Genomic DNA, 26,012 nt, shown 5'->3' on the forward strand with positions numbered 1-26,012 from the left:
GAGAGGCAAACCTCCAAAGTAGTCTTGGAAGGAAGAAGAAGCAGCAAAAAGCTGTGTGCCCAGTGAGGCAAGCCCCCGAGGGAGCTCCAGGCCCACCCTGTCCTTGGCCAGCAGGTTCCAGTCCCCACCCAGCTCAAAGCCCATTCCTCTGCTGACTTGTCACCTGACCCACATTCCCCCCACTGGTCACCTCTCCCTCCACTGTTTTCTTGCTTGCCAGCCGACTTCTGGCTTCCCTGGGAACCAGGACCTTGGCTCACTCAGCTCAGACTCCCCAACACCTGTCACTGCCGCCTACCTCTCTGAGAGGGAATGCATGACCCTAACTCCCTGTGCCTCAGTTCCCCCATCTGTAGAGCCACGGGGGTAGAACTAGATCATCCTTAGAATGCTTCCCAACTTCTCAGAGTCTGTGACTGTTAACATGATTGTCCTGTGGTGGTCACGTGTCCTAGCTTTCTGCTTTCCCTTAATTACTCAATGTCTTCATTTTATGTACAACCACAAAATGAAATGACTAAGGTGAATGAGTGGAGGAAGAGCCTGTTCTATGAGGGAGAAATGGCAAGAGTTGGGCCAGCCAGCCAATAACCCTGGAGAGGGTCCACAGGGATCTTCAGCCCCCAGAGATGTCCCCTATCACCACCCAAAGGACAAAGTGGCCAGCGCTGACTGCCAGGAGGAAGGCCCGAGATTTCTCTGGAAGAAGCTTCTCCTCACAGAACCCAAAGGAGACCTTGGAGAGAAAGGATTTCTATGTGGGCATGGGGATAACATTTCGATTTTTCTTAAAGGCTTTGCAAGGGAAAATATTTAAAGAGACCACTGTGATGTGGTTTTGGACCTGGATGAAGCAGAAAACAGCGAGTGGAGGTAGTAGATTTTTTAATCAGAAACAGGCTCCCCGACCTTCCTATACCAGTGTGCTGGGCTCCATCTTATGTAACACTTTTTTTTTTTTTTCCTGGAAGGAGAACAGCATGAACTTTCCAAGTATGCAGATGGCTCTAAGTTCTTTTGGGTGGTGAAATGCCAAACGGATGGCAATAAACGATCAGGAGATCGTTTATTGAGAATGCAGGAGAGGTGAGACAGGCACACAGTGATGGATTTAAGGGAAACAGTCACAATTTTGCAGGCACCATGAGGCTTCTGAGCTATGATCCTAACAGGCAGCTGCAGCCAGGCTGGCCTGATTAGAGCACACGCTGGAGTTGGACATCTGTGGGGTGTGGCGGGAGGGGGTAGATGGACCATGGACCATGGGCTCACACAACAGACCAGTCATCCCACCGTGGGACTTCATCAGAGCCACTGTGGCCTTCTGAGCCTCAATCTTTTTGTCTGTAAAATGGGATCATCATCCCTACCTCCATGGGTCATGGTGAACACTGAATAGGACCTATGCACATGGTGGGATTATAGGAATGGCTCTGGAAGGGTTTCATGAGGCAGAGCTGCATGTTAGGCAGCTGTTAAAGGAAACATATTGGTTCAGATGCTGGTTCTGCCATTTATGAGCATGCAGCTCTCTGAGACTCAGTTTCTCAATCAATAACGCAGCAGGGATGATTCTAAACATCTACAGTGATACGAGATTCAGGGAGATAAAGCCTAAAAAAGTATCTAGCAAGGCATCAGACTCAGGCTTGGACCTTTCTGTAGATCTGTTTCCTTCCTCTTTCCAAAGATGATATGGGCTCAAAGAGTGTTCAAGTAAGTTCACTGCTGCACTTTTAGGTTTAGCCACAGAGATGAGTCAGGCTCTCTCCCCAACTCTTGGCGGGTGCCAGTCGAGATGGAAGCTGACAATGCCCATCTTTGATGTGGTGTGTGGAGTTCTGAATGCACCCAACAGCCAGGCAGGATATGAGCTGGGGCTGTGAGGGGAGAACACTCGGTGAAGCTCTTAAGCTTCTCCAAGCAAAGCACCTGGCCTGGAGCCCAGATCCCACTGGGCCTTGGCACATGTACAAGTGGTTTGCCTTCCTGCCTTTCTCTCTGTCCTGTGGGTCCTCCAAAGGCGGGGACCATGGGGTCTCAATGGTTTCTCTCTCTCTCAAGGCCCAGCAAAAGGCCTGGCACAAAGTTGGTGCTCAGTGAATGTTTGCTGAGTGAATCTGATGGGTAGATAGATGACGGATGGATGATGGAGGCATACAGATGGATGGACGCACGAGGGGATGGATGGGAGGATGGAAGGGTGGGTGGCTGGCTGCATGGATGGACAGTTATAGCTACATGTTTGTCTCTTCCCTCACAGATGCTGCAGGACATGCAGGCTTTCTCTCTGAGGCATGAAAGCCAGGGGCCTACTGACATCCAACACCCCTCTCTCTGGGAGTCTCCAAATCATTTTCAGAAGAGCTATAAGGAGTGCCATGGGACGCCTGGGTGGCTCAGTCCGTTAAGCATCTGCCTTTGGCTCAGGTCATGATCCCAGGGTCCTGGGATTGAGCCCCACATTGGGCTCCCTGCTCAACAAGGAGTCTACTTCTCCTTCCTCTGTGCCTCCCCCATTCATACTCTCTCTCTTTCTAATAAATAAATAAAATCTTTAAAAAAAGGAAGAGGAAGGAATGTCATGGTGGAGTTATGTCTCCTCAATCTCCACACTTTGTGGCTGATTCCACCCAAGCTGGGGAGAGGGGACTCTCAGGCCAGCTGCTTGTCCACAGGGGCCAAAGCCAGGGGCCTGCTGTTCCCCCTGTGACGACAGTGCTCTCTGACTACCTACTATTTTTGGTCTCTACATACTTCCTGCTGCTGGATCTGCTATGGATGTCTCAGCAGCAGTCTCCACTCTTCTCCCTGTATTAACTCCCACCGTTTCCCAACAAGGGAGTCTCAGAGCCTCCTCGCTGCCTGCAAGTTAGAGTCCAAACAAGGCACATGAGCCCTTCCCAATGGGACAGCCACCTGCCTTTAGAGCCTTGTCCTTCAGGGCTCCAGCCATTTTCTCTGTCCACACTATGCCTTGTGAGGCTACCCAGTCCTGCCAGGGTCATATTTTCCTCTTTGTTCAGATCTATCACCCTTCAAGACCTGGTTCAGTTTTGAAGTCCTCCACAGCCTTCTCACAAACTGCTTCTTTTAGAAAATGTGAAGAAAACAAGAAAAGTCTGAAGAATAGAATGAAAATTGCCCATCACAATTCCACAACCTAGCAATGACTGCAATTCATATTCCTAGTCGTTTTTCCATGATGATATTTTTAATATGGCTGAGTTCACAGTTTTGTATTGTTATTCCCATGTATCGTTATCTCCTAAACAACTTTCCCTACTATTGGATTTTTATGGTAAACATCACTTAAAATATTTGCATAATGTTCCTTAACTCATTTCCCTAGGTATTTGCATTTTTTGGTAACAGGTTTATTAAGATGTAATTCACAGACCATACAATTCACTCATAAAGTGTAAAATTCAACACTTTTTAATATATTCACACAATAATGCAAGCATCACCATAATCGATCTTAGAACATTTTCATTGACCCAAAAAAGAAACCCTACACTCATTAACTATCACCCCTTACTTCCCCGACCTCCACTCCAGCTCTCGAGAATCACTAATCTACTTCACTAATCTACTTTCTCAGTAGATTTGCCTATGCTGGATACTTTGTATAAGTGAAATCATATAATATAATCATATAATCATATAATCTGTGGTCTTTGGTGACTAGGCTGCTGTTGTCCTATGTATCAGTATTTTATTCCTTTCTATGCCCAAATAATATTCCACTGTCTAGATATGCTACATTTTGTTCTTCCATTCATTAGCTGACAGACATTTGGATTGTTCCTACATTTTGACTATTAGGAATAATGCTGCTATGAGTATTCATGTACAAGTGTTTAGGTGAACCTACATTTTCAGTCGCCTTTGTATATAACTGGGAATGGAACAGGTGGGTCATACGGTAACTGCATTTTACCTCTGAATAACTGTCAGACTGTTTTTCCAACCTGGCTGCACCATTTAAATTCCCTCCAGCAGTGTGTGAGGATCCCGATTTTTCCACTCGCCAATAGTTGTTACTGTCTTTTAAATTCTAGCCACCCTCGTGGGTGTGAAGTGATAGCCCATGTGGTTTTGACTCACATGTCCCTGATGACAACTGATGGTCAGCATCTTTTCATGTGCCCATTGGCCATTTAGTCACATGTTTTCAGGTCTTTGCCCATTTTTTAATTGGGTCATTTGCCTTTTTTCAAGAGTTGTAAGTGTTCTTTTTATATTTTAGATACAATTCCCTTATAAGATAGATGATTTGTAAATATTTTCTCCTAATTCTATTCACTTTCTTAAGAGTGTACTTTGAAGCACAAAGCTTTGAAATTCTGATGAAGTCCAACTTATCAATTTTTTCTTTTGTTACTTGTGCTTTTTCTAGAAAGAAGCCACCTGGGATTCTGATAGAGATTGCCCTAAATCTGTTGATCAATTTGGGGAGTATTGCCATCTTAACAATATTTTCTTCTAGTCCATTGATATTTTCTACTAGTTTGGATTTTCTTTAATTTCCCTGAGAATGTTTTGCAGTTTCCAGAATATAAATTTCACATTTTTTAAAAAAGATTTTATTTATTTATTCATGAGAGACACACAGCGAGAGACACAGGCAGAGGGAGAAGCAGGCTCCATGCAGGGAGCCTGACATGGGACTCAATCCCAGGTCTCCAGGATCACGCCCTGGGCCGAAGGCGGATCCTGCTAAGCTAAGCCACCCAGGCTGCCCTAAATTTTACATTTCTTTTGTTCAATTTAGGCCTAAGTGTTTCTACTCTCTTGGATACTCTTGTAGATGGAGTTGTTTTCTTAATTTCATTTTCCGATTGTTCACTCCAAGTGTGTAGAAATTCAGCTGATTTGTGTCTATTCAGCCTGTATCTTGCAACCTTGTCGCATGCATTTATGGTTTTTTAGTGGATTCCTTAGGATTTTCCATATACAAGATCATGTCATCTGCAAATATAGTTTGATTTCTTCCTTTCCAACCTGGATGCCTTTTATTTCCTTTTCTTGCCTGTCCGCCCTGACTAGATCCTCCAATACACTGCTGAAGAGCAGTGAGGAGATGGCCATTCTCATCTTGTTCCTGACCTTAGGGAAAAGCATATCATCTTTCATCATTGAGTCTGATGCTAGTTTGTCCTTCACCAACTAGAAGGAAAGTCCCTTCTAGTTGGTTACAGATTTTCATCATGAGAGTGTGCTGGATTTTATCAACTACTTTTCCTACATATTTTTTAAATATATTTATTTATTTATGCAGAGAGAGAGAGAGAGAGAGAGAGAGAGGCAGAGACACAGGCAGAGGGAGAAGCAGGCTCCATGCAGGGAGCCTGATGTGGGACTCAATCCCCGGTCTCCGGGATCACACCCCGGGCTGCAGGCAGCGCTAAACTGCTGCGCCACTGGGGCTGCCCTTCCTACATATTTTTGATTATCTTTTTTCTTTATTCTATCAATATGGTGTGTTACAGTAATTACTTTTCAGATATTAAACCACCCTTGCATTCTGGGGATAAACCTCCCTTGGTAATGGTGCATAATTCTGTGTAATGGTGCTGGGTTCCATTTGCAAGTATTTTACTGAAGATTTTTGCATCTATATGCATATGAAATATTGGCTTATAGTTTTTTTTTGTTTTCTTTTTTTTTTAAGTTTATTTATTTATTTATTTATTTATTTATTTGAGACAGAGAGAGAACCAGGCATGGAGAGGGGCCCACGGGGGAGGGAGAAGCAGGCTCTCCACTGAGCAGGGAGCCCAATGTGGGGCTCAATCCCAGGACCCTGGGATCATGACCTGAGCTGAAGGCAGGTGCTTAACCAATTGAGCCACCCAGGCACCCCTGTTTATTTTATGTTATTGTATGTCTTTGTTTGCTTTTGGTATCCCGGTGATACTAGCCACTTAGAACAAGAAATATTTCATCTTCTCTTAGAAAGTTATGTGAAGAATTGATATTCATTCTTTACATGCTTGGTAGATTTCAACAGTGAAGCCACCTGGGCCTGGGCTTCTCTTTGTGGGTAGTTTTCCACTTACTAATTCAGTCTCTTGTAAGTTGATTCAGATTTTCTATTTCTCTCAGGTCAGTTTCAGGAGTTTGCATCTTTCTAGAAATTAGTCCACTTCACCTAAGTTATCTGATTGATCAGCAGACAATTGTTCATAGTATTCGTCTACAATCTTTTGTAATCATGAAAGATTGGTAATGGTCCCTCTTTCATATCTGATCCTCGCCATTCAAGTCTTCTCTTTCTTGATCAGTCTAGCTAAAGATCAGTCACTTTTGCTGATCTTTTTAAACACCCCAAATTTGAACTCGTTTATTTTATCTATTTGTTTTTCTACTCTCTAATTTATTTGTTTCTGCTGTGATCTTTATTATTTCCTTCCTTCTGCTTGCTTTAGGTTTAATTTGCCCTGCTTTTTCTTGTGTCATAGATGGAAGACCGGGCCTATAGCCAGCCCTGGCTGCAAATGACCCTGGGTAAGGAGAATGGAATAGTTGCTGCTGATAGAAAGCAATCATGAATTGTACCCCTGGGGACAGCAATCAGTAAAGAAGAAGCAGGAATGGCTACAGAGAGGGTAAAATACTGGCTCTGTACAGTGCCCTGACTCTGTAAAGACAGAGTTTATCCCTGGCCTGCTCCCACTCCTATGTCTGAGCCAGCTGGCCAATGGGGTCAGCTGAGACTAGAAGGTCTTAGGTAGTACATATCAAGGAGAAGGATGAATCCACAGCAACTTCAGACAGGCTGAGGCCTCCACCATGAAACCACAGAGAAGCAAAAATGTGAAAAGCTAGGATCCACATCCAAATTCAGCCATGGAAGATTTTCCAGTTGCTCTGAATGTACTAGATGGTAAACAATAACCACGTTCACTGAATCTCTGTCTCTATAATGGTTCCCACACGGCCCACACAATAAGACCCAAATCCCTTAGCATGGCAAATACAGCTGTTACAATTGCATCCCCCCAGAATTTATATGTTGAAGCCCTAACTTCCAGTATAAGTGTATTTAGAGATAAGGTTCTTAGGAAGGTAATTCAGGTTCCATGAGATCATAAGGATGGGGCCCTAATCCAGTAGGACTGGTGCCCTTATAAGAAGAGAGACACCAGGAATGCGCACACATAGAAGGAAGACCACGTGAAGATAAAGCATGAAAGTGGCCGCCTACAAGCCAAGAAGAGAGCTCTCAACAGGAACCAGGATACCAGCACTTGGTCTTAGACTTCCAATCTCCAGGACTGTGAGAATATAAATTTCTGTTGTTTCTACCACTGGGTCTGTGGTATTCTGCTGTGGTATCCTTAGCCAGTAGGCACAGTAGCCATTCATATCCAGACTCCCAAACAAACCATTCCATCTTCATCTTCTGCTTTAGGCTACAGTTTCTGAAGAACACCTGCCATTTTCAGAGCATACCTCCATGCCTGTACAAAAGCGCTCCCTCCCACCTGGACTGTCTCTTTCCACCTTCAAAAGACAGCTTAAAGTCACCACCTACACTTTCCTCTGAAATCCCCAAACAGGGTGCATGGCCCCCACAAACTCCCACAGTGCCTAGAACTGCCTCAATACATGTGCACAGGTGTCTTTGAAGGCAGAGACAGAGCCACTTCATTTCTGTACCGCCAAACTAGAATGGGGTACACTCATGCAAGGTGTTCAGAAGGAACTTGTGGCATCGGAGGTGCGCACTCAAACAGGCCCGAGTCTCTGGGCCGTACCGTGGACTCTCCAATGCTGTCTAGCAAGCCACTGAGCTTACATCTGGAGCTCAGTTAATACTGCTGAATCATCTCCCACATCAAACAAGGAGGCCGTCCTCATGTCCAGATCCTGGTGTCCCCTCTGACTTTGATGCTAAAAATGGAAAACTCTTTCTGCCGTCCTGCAGGCCCCACTCATATATGCGTTTTCACATACAGAATCTCACCTCCAAGTTAAATTGGCTACAACACTGTGATCAAGTATCTCAGGAGATTACCTAGAAGGAATATTCTTAATCTAGGTTTTACCAGCTCCTTCGGGGACACATCTGGACTTTGGTGCTCCATTGCCTGAACAAAAAGTTAGCCCTTCTGATCTATACTCAGTGGAAATATTCTGTTCTTTTCCTAGAAAACCATGCCAGAAAGAATTTTGGAGAATCATCTAACCTAATCATCTGACTCTAAATATAAGAAGTTCATTTATTTATTCAAAAAACATGTTTAAATCCCTTATTTTGTACTAAGAATGAAATTCTACAAGGCAGGAGCACTGGAGAAGAGAGAATAACACTGAACATGACTGGGGGGGTGACGCCTGGGGGGCGCAGTCGGCTGAGCAACCGACTCTTGGTTTCGGCTCAGGTCATAAAATCAGGGTCATGAGATCAAGCCCCTGGCCAGGCTTCCTACTCAGTATGGAGTCTGCTTGAGATTTTCTCTCTTCTCTCTTCTCTCTCTCCCTCTGCCCCTCCCCTTATTCATGTGCGTGCACGCGCGCACTCTCAAATAAATAAATAAATAAATAAATAAATAAATAAATAAATTCTGTAACAAAAAAAAATTACTGTGACTTCTACCCTGGAGAAGCTCAGGAGTTGTTCCATCATCATAAGATGCAAGGTGTCCTAGAGTTGTATAAAATGCAAAACCCTCCGAGAACTTGCCTAAAGGACAAAGGGATGATACCTTGTCTAAAGTTACTCACAAGCAGAGGCAGAAATAAAACTTTAAGGCTGGTTTCCTGACTCTAAGGACAAAGATCTTTTCCCCATGTGATAGAATCTCAAAAGTGACCTCAAAACATGTCCTTCCTTCGTCCTTGCTCCTTGGATGTGCCCTTGCACACCGCCTCCCGACTGACTTGCTCTGACAGCGGGACACTTGCACACTTCACCCAAGCAGAGACTTGAAAAGCACTTGCACACTGGGGTTTGCTCTCCTGTTGCTCTTGAAACATTGCCACCCCCAGAACAGATCTGAGCTAGCCTGACAAAGGGTGTCAAACCACATGCAGCAGAACCGAGGTGCTCCTGCCAGCAGTGCACGGATACCTGACATGTGAGGAAAACCATCCAAGACCAGTAAGTCCCTCGCTGGCGCGTCAGTGCTGAAGGGGCAGCAGCTGACCACAGATGCATAAGGAAGCCCAGCCAAGGTCAGCAGAAGAACTGTCTGGCTGAGCCCAGAGCAAATTGCCAGTCACAGACTCATGAGCTAAGGAAATGCTGTTACACAGCATACAGTAGTAACATAGGTTACTACTGCACCCCAGACTGCCCTGCTCACTCCAGATGCAATAAATGGCAGGACAGCACTTGTACCAGTTAGTCACATTTGTTGCAATAGAAAATTTCCACACAACCTGATACACTATTAGGACCAAAGGAGACATACACGCCCAAGATGACATATCTTGAGACACAGCCTACTGGAAATGGAGTGGATGCTTGTACTCAGGTTTGCTGGCACTGACTCCCAGCCCTACTTGCTAAGACTTGTTTGGTTTCCTGGCCAATTGAGAGTGCACCTCACACACTGTCACAGAGGTTTTGCATGAGATAAAAGTGTCTCATTGTCCTGTTATCTCAAAAAGAATTTCACCACCAACGGCTCCTTACAGCTTTCTTGTTTCCTTTACCTTGTAAATGAAGCAGCCAGTATCTATTTCTACTAACGTTCTGTTATTTAGGGGGTTTGAAATCTCACTGAAATGGAACTAAAGCATTTTTGTTTTAAGTCGTCTCTACACCCAACTTGGGCTCCAACTCAAGACCCCTTGATCAAGAATTGCATGCTCCACTGACTGAGCCAGCCAGGTGCTCCAAAACAGAACTTTATTTTATCTGTTAAGAAAAAGAAAATAATAAATAGGCTGAACACTGGGGGAAAGCATGCAGCCTAAGGTCATGAGGGAGAGCAGTAAAAGTGGAATCTGTAAAGATCATTATCACGTGGCACATGGGCAGCTCAGTCAGTTAGGCATCTGCCTTTGGCTCAGGTCATGATCTCAGGGTCCTGGGGTGGAGCCCCATTTCGGGCTCTGTGCTCAGCAGGGAGTCTGCTTCTCCTCTCTGTCTGCCCCTGACACCCTGTCCCCCTCCTGCTTGCTCTCTCTCGCTCTTAAAGAAATAAGTAAAAAATCTTTAAAAAAAAAAAATAATAAGGATCATTATTGCTTTCCCTGTAAGGCTTATGTGGCTGATGCTTACCAGGATGGTGGGATGTAGGGGCTAATGGTGGGTAACAGACAAGCCCAGGACATAGTCCTTCCTCACAGCCCGCCAGACTGATGATAGAGGCAGCCAAAGAGATCAAGTTAAGTAATAAGAGCCCACCCTCACACCTCATTTACTATGTGCCAGGCATGAACTCTGACACTTAAACCTGACCTGTGCAACCACCGTAGGGCAAAGGTACTAGTGCTCCCCATTTTAAACGTGCAGAAATTGGTCAAGAAATATACACAGCCCCACACCTCATCCACATGGATGCTCTCCGCGGTCTGGCTCCATGGTCTATACTGTTCTCCACTGGGCTATCCTGCTTTGCATCCCAGAAAGACCAGCTTTCCCTGAAACATGTCTTTTCAAGATCAACTGAACAGGATAAACAGAGCAAAACTTCCAAAATATCTAAGGGCAGCAATTTCCTAGCCAAGATCTTTCCTCTCTAACCCAGATGCATGCAAGTGGCCTGGGGAAACTGACCTGCCTTGACAAGATGGGATTAACCAGAGGCTATGCAAGATCAAAGACTCAGTTTTCTCCTTGCCTTCAAGCTTTTCTCCTTCTGTTCCTCCTCCTCCCACCTCCCCTGTACTGGGGGGCCCCACACCTCCTCCACCACATCCTTCTCTTATTCTCCTAGAGGCTTCCTGGGCTTCTCTTCCTCCTCGAATTTATTCCCCTTCCCGTAGGGCCTCTCAGTGAGTCTCCTGCCATCTTTTGGAAGTCCATCAACCCCCATTACTAAGCATCCTGGGGCATCACCTAGGTGCCCACACGCTTCTAACCACTGAAAACAGAATGCAGATGTCGTCAAATGGCTTCCAGCAGTGAGCCAGGAGGGGGCCAATCAAGACCTCTCCCTCCAAGCCTTGCCCCAAACTGGACATCTGTTGAAATCTCTACTGCGAAGGGCTACCTTGTGACTTAAATCCATAAGAAGAAGGTGTGGGAGCAACTGCTGGGAGACAGTATGGTACAGAGGAGAGAGCATGGTCAGAACTTGGGGCCCTGGGCCCATGCAGCCCCCTAGGTGACCTCATGTTTGCCCTCTGAACTCCAGTCTGCTGGGGAAGAGTCTGCTGGAGCCTGTGATCCATCTTCCTTTCCAGAAAACCTACCCATGATGTCAAAAGAAAACCTACCCATGATGTCAGACTCTAACCCCCTGAAAGTCTCCACCACCTACCTGGGTAAAGTCCCAGGGCTGTGGCGAGCTGGGGAACTCTAAGAAAACCTTAGCGCTCAAGTCTGACTTCCTCCACCAGAAGAGAGAGAGCTCTGGTAGTCACATGCTCACACGCTCTCTCCTCTCTCAGAGAAGATTGTTCACTCATGAACACACATTCATGAAGCTCCTGCGGAGGGCTGGCCATTATTCTAGGCACCAGGGACATGACACGCGTGTGCCGAGAAACAAGATACTGGCTAGCATGCAATTTGGTGGGGGAAGCGTGCACCATCTCAGTAATCTAAGCCTTGCGCTGGGCCATTCCATGGATGTCTGCTCTCTAAAGGTGGCAGCATGAGGGGACAGATGCACCAGGGCCCTCAAAGTAGCACAGGTGCGATTTCACAAAATGATCCGTTTCCATCCTCATCTCTATTAATCCTGCTCTGTGAAACATAAACACTTCTGTTTTAGGAAACTTTGTCAAGGACACAGAAGGTCCAGGTCCCCTGAACCCTAACACCAGCTGAAAATACAGTTTCCCAAACCTTTTCTTTCCTTTTGTCCATCCCCCTCTTCCTCTTCCCTCCTCGCTCCCACCTTCCCTCCTTCCTTTCCTTCCCTCCAGAATATTGATAGAGCTGTGATCCTGGTGAGAAACAGCTCCTTTACACCTTTTTGAGGAAGGGGAGGCACAGGTTTTCATCACTGCTCACAGTATTTTCTGGATGCCAAGAGTAAAACTGAACGGTCAGCCCATGGGAGAGAGGCATGATGCCTGTGAAATCGGGCAACTGCAAATGGACTGACCCGGCTCACAGCTCTTGTCACCACCCTCCTGGCTCCACACAGCCCCCTGCTGAGTGTGTCTCCAACACAGAGAGAACAGTGTCACCCCCCAGTGCCTCAGCTACCACCATCAGCATCCCCACCCCCACCTCCAAGGAATAAGGCTGTGGGAAATGAAAAGAACCTCCTACCAACAAGAACCTTGAATGACCCTAAAATAAGGGACAAGGGTCGTCTTGTAATCTCAGCTGTAAAAATTCGCACCACTCAAGACCATTTCTTCCATTTACACAATAAGTGATGGTTTGGCTTGCATTCACGGACAAAGTGCCTCTGGCATTAAGATCTAAACTTCGAAGGTGCCGATAAATAGACAGTGGTGGACAACGAGTGCTATTCAGAAGGCAGCTTATTTTGCTATTTCTTTCTTAGATTCCACTGCAAAACAAAGCCAGATTTGTATCTGCAGAACATTCTTATAGCAACTGGAAGAAATTATCCCTTAACGAAGCTGTTAGAAAAATCAACTGTAAGAGTAGCAGCCTGCCCTTCCTCTGGTCAAAAGATCTTTGCTATTTGAAGAGTCTTAAACAACAACAACAACAACAACACACCCACCCAGGAGAAATGCCCTATTTAAAAATAAGGCAGTTTGCTACACTAAAACTAGGCACAAGCATTGGAAGGAGAAACAAAAGCTCATACAAGAGAAAGAGACTTTTGGAAATTCTTAAAATAGGCAATAGACAATCAAATTGCTACTGAGAAACAGATTAATCTGATTGAAAATAGTGTCGTTGCTATAAATGCAGAGTGAGGTCTACTTTCTCAGGGCTCAGGTGTAGATTTCGTAAAACAACACGTTAAGTCAAAGGTGCTTCCTCTTAGAGCCCTCCTTGGGGAGAGCCAATGTGAGACACGATTCCTTTCTCACTTTCCTGAAAATGAACTTGTCCCTGCCATTAATCTTTTACTGGGAATTCAGTTGGCTTGGCCATGCCCTCTGTCCTCCATTTCTCCTGCTGGTTTATTCCAGGGATGTTCCAAGGAGATGTCCCACGGGGTGGGTACCCCCCTGCACCCCGTCCTCACCATCAGAGAGCAGAGAGGACATCTTCGGAACAGAGATAATAAAGGGGAGTGTGGGGAAGGAGAACCCTCCATTCCCTGTGCACCTGTCGTTTGGAGGGGTCCCAAGGACCTGGGACGGGTCCTTGCCCGCCTTTACTGCCAGCATCATCAGGAGCAGGCAACTTCAGTCCTTCTACTGCTATCACAGGAGCCACTATCACATCAGCCCTCTTCAACTGTCCCCTGGATGATGGCAAATCCCTCCAACCAGATGGCTGTCCAAGTTACAAGTCTGACTACAGCCCTTCTTAAAACCTATCCACGGGGCTCCCACACCCTGAATGAAAGTTCAAGGCCAAGCCTCTGGCTCAGCCTGCAGCCTCCCTGTCCACCCTGCCCCCAGGGCCCGGCCCCCTCTGGCTTCATTAGGCTCCTGCCACTTTCTTCCTGGAGCTTTCCGCCCCAGCAATACCACTGCTGAGGCTCCCAAACAGAACACCTTGTGCAGTCCACCTGTTCCTGCCTCAGTTCCTGCCCCTGACATGCTCTTCCTGCAGGTCAAGGGCACTGGCTGAGATGAAGAGTAGGAGCTGAAACCCAGCCCACGTTCTGCTTCTCAAGCCACATACCTGAGGGGCTGGGTCTGCCTGGGAGGACTCCTTTTCCTCATTTGCACAAAGGCTCTCCAGGGCTTAGCAGTCGTCTTATCCCTAGGGGCTGACCACATAACATCATGACTATCCAGGTATTCATCTACCCCGATCCTTTCATCAAACGGAGAGGTCTTTGCCACCCTCTCCCCATCCTGGTACCCAACACAATGCCTGGAACATGTAGATGCCAATAACTAGGTGTTGGCTGAACTGGCTGGTGAACGAGAGCATGACTATGGCTGAGCATGGGGAGCAGGCAGGTAAGCCCTAAGAGCCTGTCTTGCTACAGAGGCTTCCGAAGAGCCCAAGAGCTATGCCAACACAACTAGAGAGCAGGTCTAAGGGGCTGGGCCTGGTGGGGGGAGCTTGACTGTTGTCACACCCATGGAGACCAACAGAATGGAGTTCAAAATGGCTCCTTTTAAGAACAAAGAAGGGATGTGATTGGGCCCACCCTGAGGATGCAGCCACCAAAGCTAAGTGATGCAGTAACACCTAGTCACACAGGTGGCAGGAGTTCAGAGTGGGGAGAGGTCATCAGGGCTGCAGGAGTCAGCACAAGATATAGGAGTGGAAACACTCAAAGATGTAAGCAAAACTCATGGAACGTTGCCCAGAACACTGGACCAATGCTGTAGGCTGTGGGGGGGGGGGGGGGTGGAGAGGGTCAGGAGGGGAGGACTAAATAACTGACTTACAACCTGATTAGAAAACCGAAGGGGGACCGGAACACAGAGAAAGCCCATCTGATCTATAAGAACAAAATCCCAGAGGCGGTAGGGATCAAAATGATGTCCAGCCAGATGGTGGAGACTGCATCGCTGTGGCCTGGATCCAGCTGACTGGGAGGAGCCCTTATCTTCTGGAGCCACTGGTGCCACATGAAAAGGGGCTGGTGGCTGATGTGAGGAGGATAGTATGAAGACGGCGGGAAGGGAGTGTGTTTTGCAGCATTTAAATATATCCCAGCTTCAAGGACTCCCTTCATCTCCAGGTACATGTGCATAGGTGGGAGGAAGTGTCCTAAGGTGGCATTGCTCAACAGTACAGCTATAGGTTCTGAAGGCTTCATGGGGAAAGGGATCAGTGTGACCCAGGCCAGAGGTAGGGGATGTCAGCTGAGCCCCGCTTTGGGGAATAAGAGATAGTTTATTGATTCTAGATCCACCAACAATGACCAAGGCTGAGAACTTGGGGAGGTTCTAGAAACAATGCCCCATGATGCTTGAGAGTCCCTTTCCTGCCATGTGCTCCACTCTGTGTCACCAAGAGGAAAGTCCTGAAAACCACACTGCAGGTAGTGTTACCTGCACATGGCCTGGGACACAGCTCAGACTGGTAGAACTGGGAGGGGAGAGGCAGCAGTGCCCCGGGCAGGTGGGGCTGTGGGGTCACTGGAGGGAGAAGCCAGGTTACCAAAACTGCAGTCAAATGCAAGACAGGGCAAGGGCACAGAGCCAGCAAGGTCTGGAGAAGGAACTCCAGCAGCTTATGTTCTGGAAGGTCTCTGAACATGTAGGTGAGTTTGGAACAAAATGCCAAAGGAAATGCAAAATCAAGTCCCTTGTGAATCCCAGAGATTGTCCAGGCAGGGCTGCGTGGGGCAGGACCCCGGGCAGCAGAGGGACAAGAGACAACTGCACCGTGAAACAGCTCCCCCAGCAACCAGCTGTCATCAGCACGGACGCTGCGGACAGGAAAGCTCATCAGCCCTTCAGGGTTGAGGGGCTGCCCAGGGACCAAGTGCATGGGAGGGAAGTGGCGGCTCTAAAGGCAGGTGAAGGGCAGGGACCTGTGGATCAGCCCACGCCCACGCCCCCCCCCCCCCGCCGCCGCCCCCCCCCCCCGCCAGGCGGCTCTGCCAATGAGCAGTCAGGCACCAACCATGTGCTGGGTCACAGCTGCAGTCATGCAGCTGCAGGGGGGTGCCCTGGCCCTCATCGGGCCCCCAGAACCGGGGAAGCCTGGGAATCCTCCTGCTGAGTCCGGTTTCCCACCATGTGGAGCAGCCACACCTGCACTTGGGGCTGGCCACCATCGCAGAGCTTTACACAGACAGTTGTCCTCTCATGGCCTAAGGGCCCCGTGGTGTCCTGACAGGGGCATTGGAGCTCCCGAGGCAACCCACCTCCCTGCCGCGGCAGGTCATCTGTCTCCCTGCTGGCATCTGGGCTGGAAATCTGCTGAAGAACCAGCCCTGGAAAGGTCCCAGACACCCAATCAGGATGAAGCAGCCACGCCCAGGGCCTCCCAAGACTTTGGTTTCGGAATGGATCCGGACCCACTTCCCACTTCTAGTAACGCTGAGCAAACAGGTTGAACCCATCATTCCATTACTCTTCCCACAGGGTGAAGTGATCTTCAGCCCTAATAAGAGATGGAAGCATATTGAGAAGTCGCTGCTCATAAAGACAGAAGTCTGAGTTTCACTGGGATGTGTTAAGAAGAGCAGCTGCCTTGGAGCAGAGGAATCAGATCTGAATCCAGCTACGGTCATCTTGGGCCTGTTCTCTCATGTAAAGGGGAAATAGAGGCAAATGTGAAGTCTGAATGAGATGGTGTGTGCAGAGTCTAATCCAAACCCGGGAACACATTTGATACTCAACTAAGAGGAGATACTCGATTGACACGAGATAATTCCACCCTACCTCAAGTCTAACACTTGTTATCCCGGTAAATACTACCAGAGGGACATGCATTTGCCTTGACACTACCAAACGGAGGCTTAAAAGTCTCCAGCGCGAAATGATTCAAAGCTGAGCCTTTGGCTCGTGTATTAAAAACAGTGTCGTGTTTGGACACACACACACACGTTAGAACAACAATCCCAAGGAGTGTCTTCTTCTTTCTCAGGGTCCAGTGTGAGAGGCTGGACAGAATTTATAAACACACAATCTGTTTCCACAAGCAGGTTAGGCCGGTTTCCCAGCTAAGGCTGACACCTGTGACCCAGTGTTGCTCTGAGCCACCTGCAGCGCTAGCGCTGGTGTTGGAGCCCAGCAGGCCTGACTGGAGCGAAAAGAGCAGGACAGCAGAACGTTCCAGGTGCTCGGAGGCAGGCCCCAGGAGCTGGAGGCAACTCACTGACCGAAAAACCAGCCCAAAGCAGTGCAACTTAGAGTGGCGCACGCAGACTCTCTGCGTCAGATGACACCCGGGGTGGCTCCTGAGGTCTCAAGGTCCTCTGTGAGAACAAAATTTTTTTTTTTTTTTTTTTTAATGGAGCAGAGTGGAAGGACAGAGAGGAGGTGCCATGTGTCTGGGTTTTCCCTGCAGATGGTAGGGCATAGAGAGCTCTGAGCTTAACCGGGGAAAGGGCCTTAAGGACACTCCCTGGAGAGAATACACTGAGGCCAGTGGTGACCTAAGGTCCCTCCCCCTTCTGACAGCAATAGGCTACAGCCTTGAAACTCAACAACGGAGATGTCCCAGGCCACGAAGGAAGGCAGGCCTGCACAGTAGCTGCTCGCTGCCCGAGCAGCTGTTCCCAGTTATGAAGACACGGACATACTCTCACACCAGTTGGCACAGACCTCTGCCCTGAGGCCCTCACATCTCCCCACACTCCGCTTCCTCCTCCGGGAAGCTCTAACCTCCTCAAAATCCAGGGCTGCTTGCCATGGGGTCAACAGCTACCACATTGGGGCCTCCAAGACTTTCTGATTGGTCAGGACTGCTGGTAAGATGGTTTGAAGATCACTCCTGACATTGGCCCCAGCTCCCTATGATCTGTATGACCTTCAGAAGGTAAATGTAGTGGGGGGGGGGGGTGTTGGGGGGGTGGCGTACACAGGGAGTGGCCTCCCGGTCACATTCCTTCCACAGCTCCCAGGGCCCAACTGCCTTGGCCACCCACCCATGTTCTTACTGCCATTGGCCACCACAACATAAACCCTGACTTCCCAGATAGCTCAGTTCAAACTACCCCCTGGGGAGGGGGGGAGGGGTTTGTTCGGCTAACTGGAGCAAAAGCAAAGAAGTAGAGAGAACTGCCCACAGTACCACATCAGCGTGGAGATTGTGAAAACCACTCACAGCCAAGAAAGGGCAGCCAGTTCGGCCGTTCGCACCCAACCACTCGCCCACCGCCCTGCATGGCCCCCGTGGGAGACCCAAGGCCCTCCTTACCCTTATTTCATTGGCCTCGAACTAAGACAGTCTCCCCACTCAACCAAGGAACCCCAAAGTCCAGGACCTGGATGTTTAAAAATGTGTACTTTCAATTCTATGTCCTGTTTTTGTATATTGATCAAATATATAACAGAGTTCTTAGGAATTGAACCAAGACCATGCAATTCTACAGCTAGTTAAGTCAGAGTGGAGAAGTCAGAATGGAGAATTAATGACAATGCTTGATAACCCTTCCCCTCCTTCCCACTTCCTCCCTCCCTCCTTCCCTCCCTACCCCACTCTCTCCATCTGACACATACACAGACATACACACTCTCTTCTCGAGGAAACCTTCAAGAAAGATATTGCCAGAAGTGGTAGGAACCCTCACCAGCCCATTATGATAGCTAGTTTGTACAGCTGCCCTGAAGCTATGATTTTAAACCAGGGCTTTAAAAGTGTCTATCTCTATATCTTTAATGTGCAGCTAGCTACCTGGATTACCTACACCTTGCTGAAAATGTAAGAAAGACTCTACAGCTGTGCTAGGGTTGGGTGATTACTGAAACACAAAGGGAGAGACATAATTCACATCAGACCGTGTCCCCTGGGAGACCAGAGGCCTGCGAGGCAGGTAAAATATCCATGGGACAGGAGACGCTCACTCATCACTGGGCAAATTGGTCCCCACAAATAATTTCTTTCCCTGAATAACACAAACAAGGAGGGTTTTCCCTGTTTTGTACAAGAGGAGGGAAGCAGCAGGAGACCAGCTGTCTTATGGTGTATAGTCCCAACGCCTGTTTCTAATAGCAAGACAAATCCTTGATGGAAAATGTACAAAGTAATGGAGCTGGCCAGAAAGCAGAAGGAGATACCCAGACCCCTTTCTTCCTCCTTGTACACATATGACACCTCTGAAACCCACAGTCACAGGAAAAGAAAACAAAGGTTACTCTAGAGATACAGTTTTGATTTTCCTATCTGCTGAGGTGGTTTGAGTTGTTGGGTTTGATTTTAAAGGAATGCCTGTACCACAGGAAATTCACTCCAGCACAAAAAATAAAGTCATGTGGAATTCTTGAAAACTGCCGGAAGGTAGATATCCGTATCCTGGTGGTTATCATGAAAACATAACTCTTGCTTCTTAATTAAAAAAAAAAAAAAAAGATCAAGTATAAATCTCAGCTTTGTTAGCAGTGCTGTGCCTGATGTGAAAATGCATGTGAAGTAGGTCATGAAGAAAGTGGCCCCGGAGGAGATGCTACATGATGTGGGAGGAGAGGCAGGCGAGAACAATCCCCCGTGCGTCTCGGGCAGCACTCTGGGGCAGACTTACTTGGGTGTGCCTGGAGGTTTCCAGTACCTGCAGAAGAGGTACTGCCCGTCGGCATTGACCAGGTGAGGCAAGTTCTGGTACGGAACGCTCTGTGGGGTCCGTCTGGGGGAACTTTCCTCCGGCATCCTGAAAGGATCTTCAGGTCCTTGAAAGGAAAAAGAGGACATGTTCCAAACTCAAAAATATGGCAAAACACACAGGGATGGGGAGAAAAGCCTCATTCAGTGTCAGTCATATTTTTTTAAGCAGTTAAAAAAGAAAAAAAACCCTCCATTTCAAAGATTTTTTAAAAACCCATATATTTCTTGCAATCTCTCCAAGACTGAAAAATCCCATTTGTTCTTCAGAAAATGCTCACTTTATTTTTTAAGTGCCTCATTACAGCTTTTCCCCCCTTCCCATCTGTGTTTATTTTAAATCATTTCAGGAAACTTCATCTTAAAGACTATTTTAGCTGTAATCAAGTGGAAATTACAGTCAGCTCTGTGGGTATAAAGACCCAGCTGCAAGAAGACCCATCTATCTTAAAATCCCCAAGGAAGTTTCAAAGGGGCACAATAATGAGGTGGATGATACTCCAATTAATTCCTCCTGCCTGAAATTCCAAAGATTCCATGACAAACCTGTTTCCATCATGTCCTGGCTTTTGCATTCCACAACCCCGGCAGCATGGAGGATCAGAGCCAGGCGGTCGCAGGGCGGCATCCGAGCAGCGCCCGAGCCCCTGTCCCCGCGCCCCGCGCCCCGCGCCCCCGAGCCGGGAGCCGGGAGCCCGGAGCCTGCCTGCAGCGGGCACGGGCGCGCTCTCCGGGGCTCGGCTCCTTGCCCGGGGGCGGGACGCGGCGCCTGCGACGCCCCACACTAGCCCAGGTCACCGCTTTCCCTACGCAGACCCGCGGAGGGCTCGCCGGCGCGCACCCCCGCCCGGGGCAGCCGGGCAACCTGCCCCGCGCGCCCCGAGAAGCTCCGCACACGCACACAGGCGGGTCCCCGAGCAAAGTCGCCCCCGGGGCTCCGGACAAACTTTGCTTCCTGCCCGTCTCCGGCGGCGCCGGGAACGGAGCCCCGCAGCTGTCACTGGAGAAGCCACGGGAAACCGACCGGGAGGCTCGCCGGGCGGTGCCGGGGACGGCGGGGACCGGGAAGGCGGAGTGGACGGGGACAAGTTGGTTTGGGGGCTGCTGCGAGGAGCGGGGGGGCGCCCGCACACGCGCCTGCACACGCGCCCGCACACGCGCGCGCACACACGCGCGCGCCCCGGGGGCCGCGGGAGCCCACGCGGAGCGTGCGGGGTCCCGGGGCTGCTCCCCACCCCCGGGGACGGCGCCGGTGGCTGGGGCGGGGGCCGGAGGCAGTTACCGGGGCCACGAGCACGAGCGCCGCTGTCGCGTTCCCCGAGCGCCGCGGGTCCTCGTCTGCGGCGGGCCGGTGCCGGGCCGAGTGCGCGCCGCCGGCTCCGCGGCGACAGGGCGCGGCGTCCGCGCTGCCACTTTATCCCGGGCCGGCTCGGCGGCGGGGGCGGCCCGGGGGGTGGGGACGCGGGACCGGCGGGCGGCGCGGGGAGGCGGCGCCCGGGGCCCACGTGTGCCCGGCCCGCGGGGAGGAGCGGGGGCACAGCCCGCGGACCCGGCCACGCGCTCCTCCCCGCCCGGCCTGGCGGGAGGCCGCGCCCCGGGGTGGCCGCCCCGACCGTCACGAGGCCTGGAACCCAGCCGGGCTCTCCCGAGGATCAGCGGGGGGAGGACTCGCCACACCCACGCGCAGCACACCTCGTGCACCATTAGGGACACACGCGCACACCGCAGCTACAGCCTGCACACGCACGCAGACCACATGTGCGCGCAGACCCACACCCAGATGATACAGGAGCATATGCAGATACATGTAGACGCTGCGTGTTCACACATGCAGCCATGTGCATAGACCTCCCCTCAGACACACAAACACATAGGTGCTCAGTACACGAAGACACACATGACACCCACAGAGATACACAAACCCACATAGACACACAGAGAAAGGAACACAGACACAGAGCGACAAGCATACAAACATGACATGCACATATGGGCAGACACACTCATATCGCGTACACACACATTCACACCCCCAGGGAGACACACACATAAAAAGCTGGGGTGGGAGTGCACACCTCCCAGGAGGTGGGCTAGAAGCAGACTGTAGGCCTGTCCCTCTACCGCCGTCCCCAGCAATGTGCCCAGGTCCCAAGAGGTGGGCCCTGAAAGGAAATCTCTGGTGCATCCACACAGGCCAAGGAAGATCTGAACACTATCTGGAATGACTCGCAATGCAGCTTGTGGAGGTCCAGGAACCAGCACTGGACTTAGAGTCCAGACCACCTGCTCCAGCTTCTCCGTTTGTCCTGTGAGCCTTAATCTCCTCACCTGCAGCCGGAATGCAACAATACCTATGTCCCCAAGGAGTGTGACAAACGTCCCCAGCTCACATTGACCTCAGCTGGCCTTTGTGCCTCTCCTTCTTTCTCACATAACTGTATGCCATACCAATGGTGAAAAGAACTGCTGTCCTCCAGAAACTGGTATCTCAATGTCACATTGTCTGCGTGCAGGGGGCCAAGGCTGCTTAGAGCCTGTGATCTAACTTAAGAAATAAAACAATAGCCTTTGAGAAGCTATGGGTCCTAAGTGCCGCCCAGTGGCTTGGCCAGCTCTCTGGCCTCCAGCAGTTCACCAGGCCTGCTATACAGAAGCCGTAGCTAAATGACTTCTCTGAGGGGCTGTTTTGCAACATCCGTGCAGGCAGGGTCTAGAGGCAGCGGCCCTGGGGCAGGGGCCCTGCTAAGTACATTGTATTTACTGGGATGGTAATTTCTTCAAAGCCGGGCAGTTGGGGATCTGAAAGATGTTATGGGGGGCCCGGAGCCCACCAGTCCATCTTGTGTATGCAGCTGTTGTTTCAGTTTTTTCCAGCTCCAACATTCCAAAACTTTAAATAGACAGTGTGAAAGTTTGGAGGACAGATTTTGCTGAAGTTGTCAGCAGAGCCTCTGTGGAAATGGGGGTAGTGAGCTTGAAGTTTTGCTTGCTCGGTTACCAACATAAATGAGAGTGTGGTATGTGGTCAGCAGATTGGGAAACCAGCAGGTTAGAGATTGAGACTGTGCTGTTGTATATCTGGTTTTTCTTTTTCTTTTTTTTCCCAGTAAACTTTTTATTTTGAGATACTGGTAGATTCACATGCACTTGTTAACACCTAACACAGAGAAATGCTATGCGTCCTCTACCCAGGTTCCCATTGGTAACGTCTTGGGAAACTGTAGGAAAATATCACAACCAGGATATTGACGTTGATAAAGTCAAGATGCAGAACATTCCAGCACATCCTGTTGTCTTTTCTAGGCAGAGATACTTCCCTCCCACCCCCATCTTTTCCATAACCCCTGCCAGGCTCTAATTTGTTCTCCTGTTTCTAAAATTTTCTCATTTCGAGAATGTTCTATAACTTGAATCACAGTTCATTGAGGGACTTTGGGTCATTACCTGTTTGGGGCTATCACAAATAAAGCTGCTTTCAGTGCTCACCTAGAGATTTTTGTGTGAATCTGAGTCTATGCCATTTCACATGAACACCCAGAATGGGTGAGACATCCAGCTACTCAGCACCCTTGTCAACCTTCAGTGTTGTGGCTCTTTCTTGACTTTTAGCCTTGTCCTCCCCAGCATCTTTGCTCCTCCCCTCCCTCTGGGACTCGATGGTATGATGTTAGATCTCTTGTTAAAGTCCCATTGGTCTCTGAGGCCCACTCCATTTGTTTTCCTATTTTCTTTCCATTGTCCAGATGGGGTAATTTCTAGTGCCCTGTCTTCCAGTTCACTGCTTCTTTCCTCTCTCCCCTGCATTCTGCCTCTGAACCCATCCTCTGAGCTTTTTAAATTCAGCTGTCTAATTTTTCAGTTCTCCAATTCCCCTTTGGTTCTTTAGTAGATCTTCTCCTCCTTGGCTGAGACCTTCTATTTTCCATTAGTTTCAGCCATGTTTGTAATCACCCCTTGAAGTATTTTTATCATGGCTGCCTTAAAATCACTGCTCTTTCTGTTGGCATCTATATACTGTCTTACAAAATTATTTATTTATTCATGAGAGGCACAGAGAGAGAGAGAGAGAGGCAGAGACATAGGCAGAGGGAGCCTCCTCACAGGGAGCCTGATGTGGGACTGGATCCCGGATCCCAGGATCATGACCTAAGCTGAAGGCAGGCGCCCAACCACTGAGCTACCCAGGCGTTCCTATACAGTGTTTTCCCATCCAACTTCAGGTATTTCTGGTTCTTGCTGAGATGTGTGTTTTTCTATGGAAACCCAGATAGTCTGGTCTTGTATTGTATGGTGAGACTCTGGATCTTATTTAAAGCTTCTGTCTTTGCTGGTCCTCTCTAATACTGCTGTAGGCCAGGGGATGGGCAGGTGGCAGTGTGGCTTCATTACTCCCAGGTAGAGCGAGAAACCCAGCTTGCCTACTCAGCCTTGGTGGGTGTGGGAGTGAGCAATGTTTTACTTCTGTGTTGTTTGATTAGTGTGGAAGGTCAATGTCTGAAGCTTTTCTGTCTTGTTCAGCTTTCTCTCTCCTGGTTCTTTAGGTGGAAAAACAGGCTTTGGTTGGGTATCGCTTGGTGTGTGCCCATGACATTTCTGGATTGTTGGCTTCTCTAGCTCAAAGACTACAATATCTAAGGCAACACAAAAAACCCAGGAGCTTGCCACCATGTTGTTCCTTGGCTCCTGAAGTCCCTAGCTGGTCTGCCTTTTGTCTCCTCTTTTAGAGTTTCCTTCAGTTTGTCTTATATATGATGTTCAGGGTTTTTAGTTGAACTTAGTGGGAGTAATAGGGAAAAGCATATCTCCTGTGCCATTGCAGATGCAGATATCCTATATCTGGTAATATAATCCAGCAATCCCTGCCTACTCATGTGCCCACAGAGATATAGGGACTCAGTCTCTCTAGACTGGACCACTCTAGAGACAGTCATCTTTCAGAAGAGTGCCAGTTGGCAGGATCTGTCCCTACAGCCTGTGATAAAAAGGCAGGGCAGAAATTTAAGTAAAAGGAGTATCTTTCTATTCCCACTGAGGTCTTGTGTGGCCTTCTAGAGATACTCTAAGGTTTGTGCTGGGCAGAACATGCTGGAAATACTGTGGGGAGAAAGGCAGTAGGAGCAAACTAGGAGACAATAAGAAAGCCAGGAGTTTCCCTCATTAGAAATCTTGGTATGTGCAAGTTAACTTCTACAGCCATTTGCAATCATAGGAATTTGGGTTGTTGTACATTTCAACTCTGAATCACTCCTGGACAGAGAGAAGTGGAGGTTGGGAATGGAGATGGTAATTAGAGTGAATAATAGAGAAGAGGTAAGACTTTGTACAAACTTAGAGGGAAAACTAAGTTGAGCAAAAATACCTAAACTCTGAGATATGCTCCACTGACCAGCTGTGTAGCTTTCAGCAACTTACTTGGCCTTGCTAAGACTGTCTCCTCACCTGAATCAGGGGGATATGAATACTCACTCCTGGCTTGGCCATAGTCAGTGTAGATCATATCTACGCAGTACTAAACACAGTGCCTGTGGGCAGCCAGCTTGCACTAAATCAGGGGTGGCAGCTTGGCAGCCCAAGAAAAGGTACATTTTTGTCTGAAAAAAACTTTTAATGTGAATTTTTTAAATTGGTAATTTTACATGCAAATCCAGATTCCCAGCTTCTCTCAAAGAGCAGAGAGATATGGTCATAAGGGCCTGCAGTGTTGGATGTGTTGAGCATGAGGTGCCTGTAGGGAGGCTGGATCTGTGGATCTAGAAGTGAAGAGAAAGGTCAGGTCAGAGACATGGGAGTTGGCCCAGAAATAATCCCTGTATCCATGGAATAGAGCACATGCACCTCAGGAGAGTGGGCAGGTAGAGGTATATCTTGGCAGGCTATGCACTGCATCTGGTTAGCAGGAGGTTGAGTTTGGTTGATGCCAACATTCAAAATACCTGAATAAGTAGCCAACATTTGAAAATTAGGACATTTCACATGATAGTGCTGATTTCTGGACTTCGGGTCAAAGGCAAAAATCCTGGCAACATGGGCCACATCTGTACCTGACAATGATCAACACTATGGCTGGATGGAAGCAGCCCTCTTGGGGTGGTGTGTGCCCCTGCCCATCTGCCAGCCTTCTACTGCACCCACCTAAAGAAAACCTAACTCTCCAAATTCATTCTCTGAGGCCAGCATTACCCTGATACTAAAACCAGATAGAGACAAAATACAAAAAGGAGAACTGTAGGTCAATATCTTTGATGAACATAAATTTAAAAATCCTCAACAAAATATTAGCAAACAAAATTCAGTAACATATTTGAAAGAATCATTCACCACAACCAAGTGGACTTTATTCCTGGGAGTGAGGGTAGTTCAATATTTGCAAATCAGTCAGCGTGACACATCATATCGATTAGAGAAAGGATAAAAACCATCTAGTCACTTTAATAGATACAGAAAAGCATTTGACAAAATACAACATCTGTTCATGATAAAAACCCTCAATGTAATAGGCTTTGAGGGAATATACCCCAATATAATAAAGGCCATACATATATGAAAA

At 48.5% G+C, this 26,012-nt stretch overlaps 1 protein-coding gene and 1 long non-coding RNA gene across 7 annotated transcripts in view; one reads left to right on the forward strand and one right to left on the reverse strand.

Moving 5' to 3' along the window:
• MGLL (monoglyceride lipase) overlaps window positions 1-20,905 on the reverse strand; it is a 114,714-nt gene extending 93,809 nt beyond the window's left edge. Inside the window, exons 1-3 of one of the 6 annotated variants that reach the window (XM_049098372.1) lie at window positions 20,748-20,887; window positions 19,389-19,533; window positions 13,916-14,003 (exon numbers count right to left, since the gene is read on the reverse strand). In XM_049098372.1, coding sequence (XP_048954329.1) covers window positions 13,916-14,003; window positions 19,389-19,443 — 143 coding nt within the window. In that variant the 5' untranslated portion in view covers window positions 19,444-19,533; window positions 20,748-20,887. Of the gene's footprint in view, window positions 1-13,915; window positions 14,004-19,388; window positions 19,534-20,011; window positions 20,196-20,747 lie in introns of those variants that run through there. The other 5 variants (XM_025448083.3, XM_025448084.3, XM_049098374.1 and 2 more) reach the window with 5 other exon arrangements.
• On the forward strand, window positions 20,230-22,956 carry LOC118351571 (uncharacterized). The gene is made up of 2 exons (XR_004807192.2): window positions 20,230-20,553; window positions 21,659-22,956. It is a non-coding gene; the product is annotated as an uncharacterized LOC118351571 (long non-coding RNA).
• Window positions 22,957-26,012: the final 3,056 nt, after the last annotated feature.

Source organism: Canis lupus, chromosome 20, assembly GCF_003254725.2.
Source record: "Canis lupus dingo isolate Sandy chromosome 20, ASM325472v2, whole genome shotgun sequence".
Classification (NCBI taxonomy): domain Eukaryota; kingdom Metazoa; phylum Chordata; class Mammalia; order Carnivora; family Canidae; genus Canis; species Canis lupus.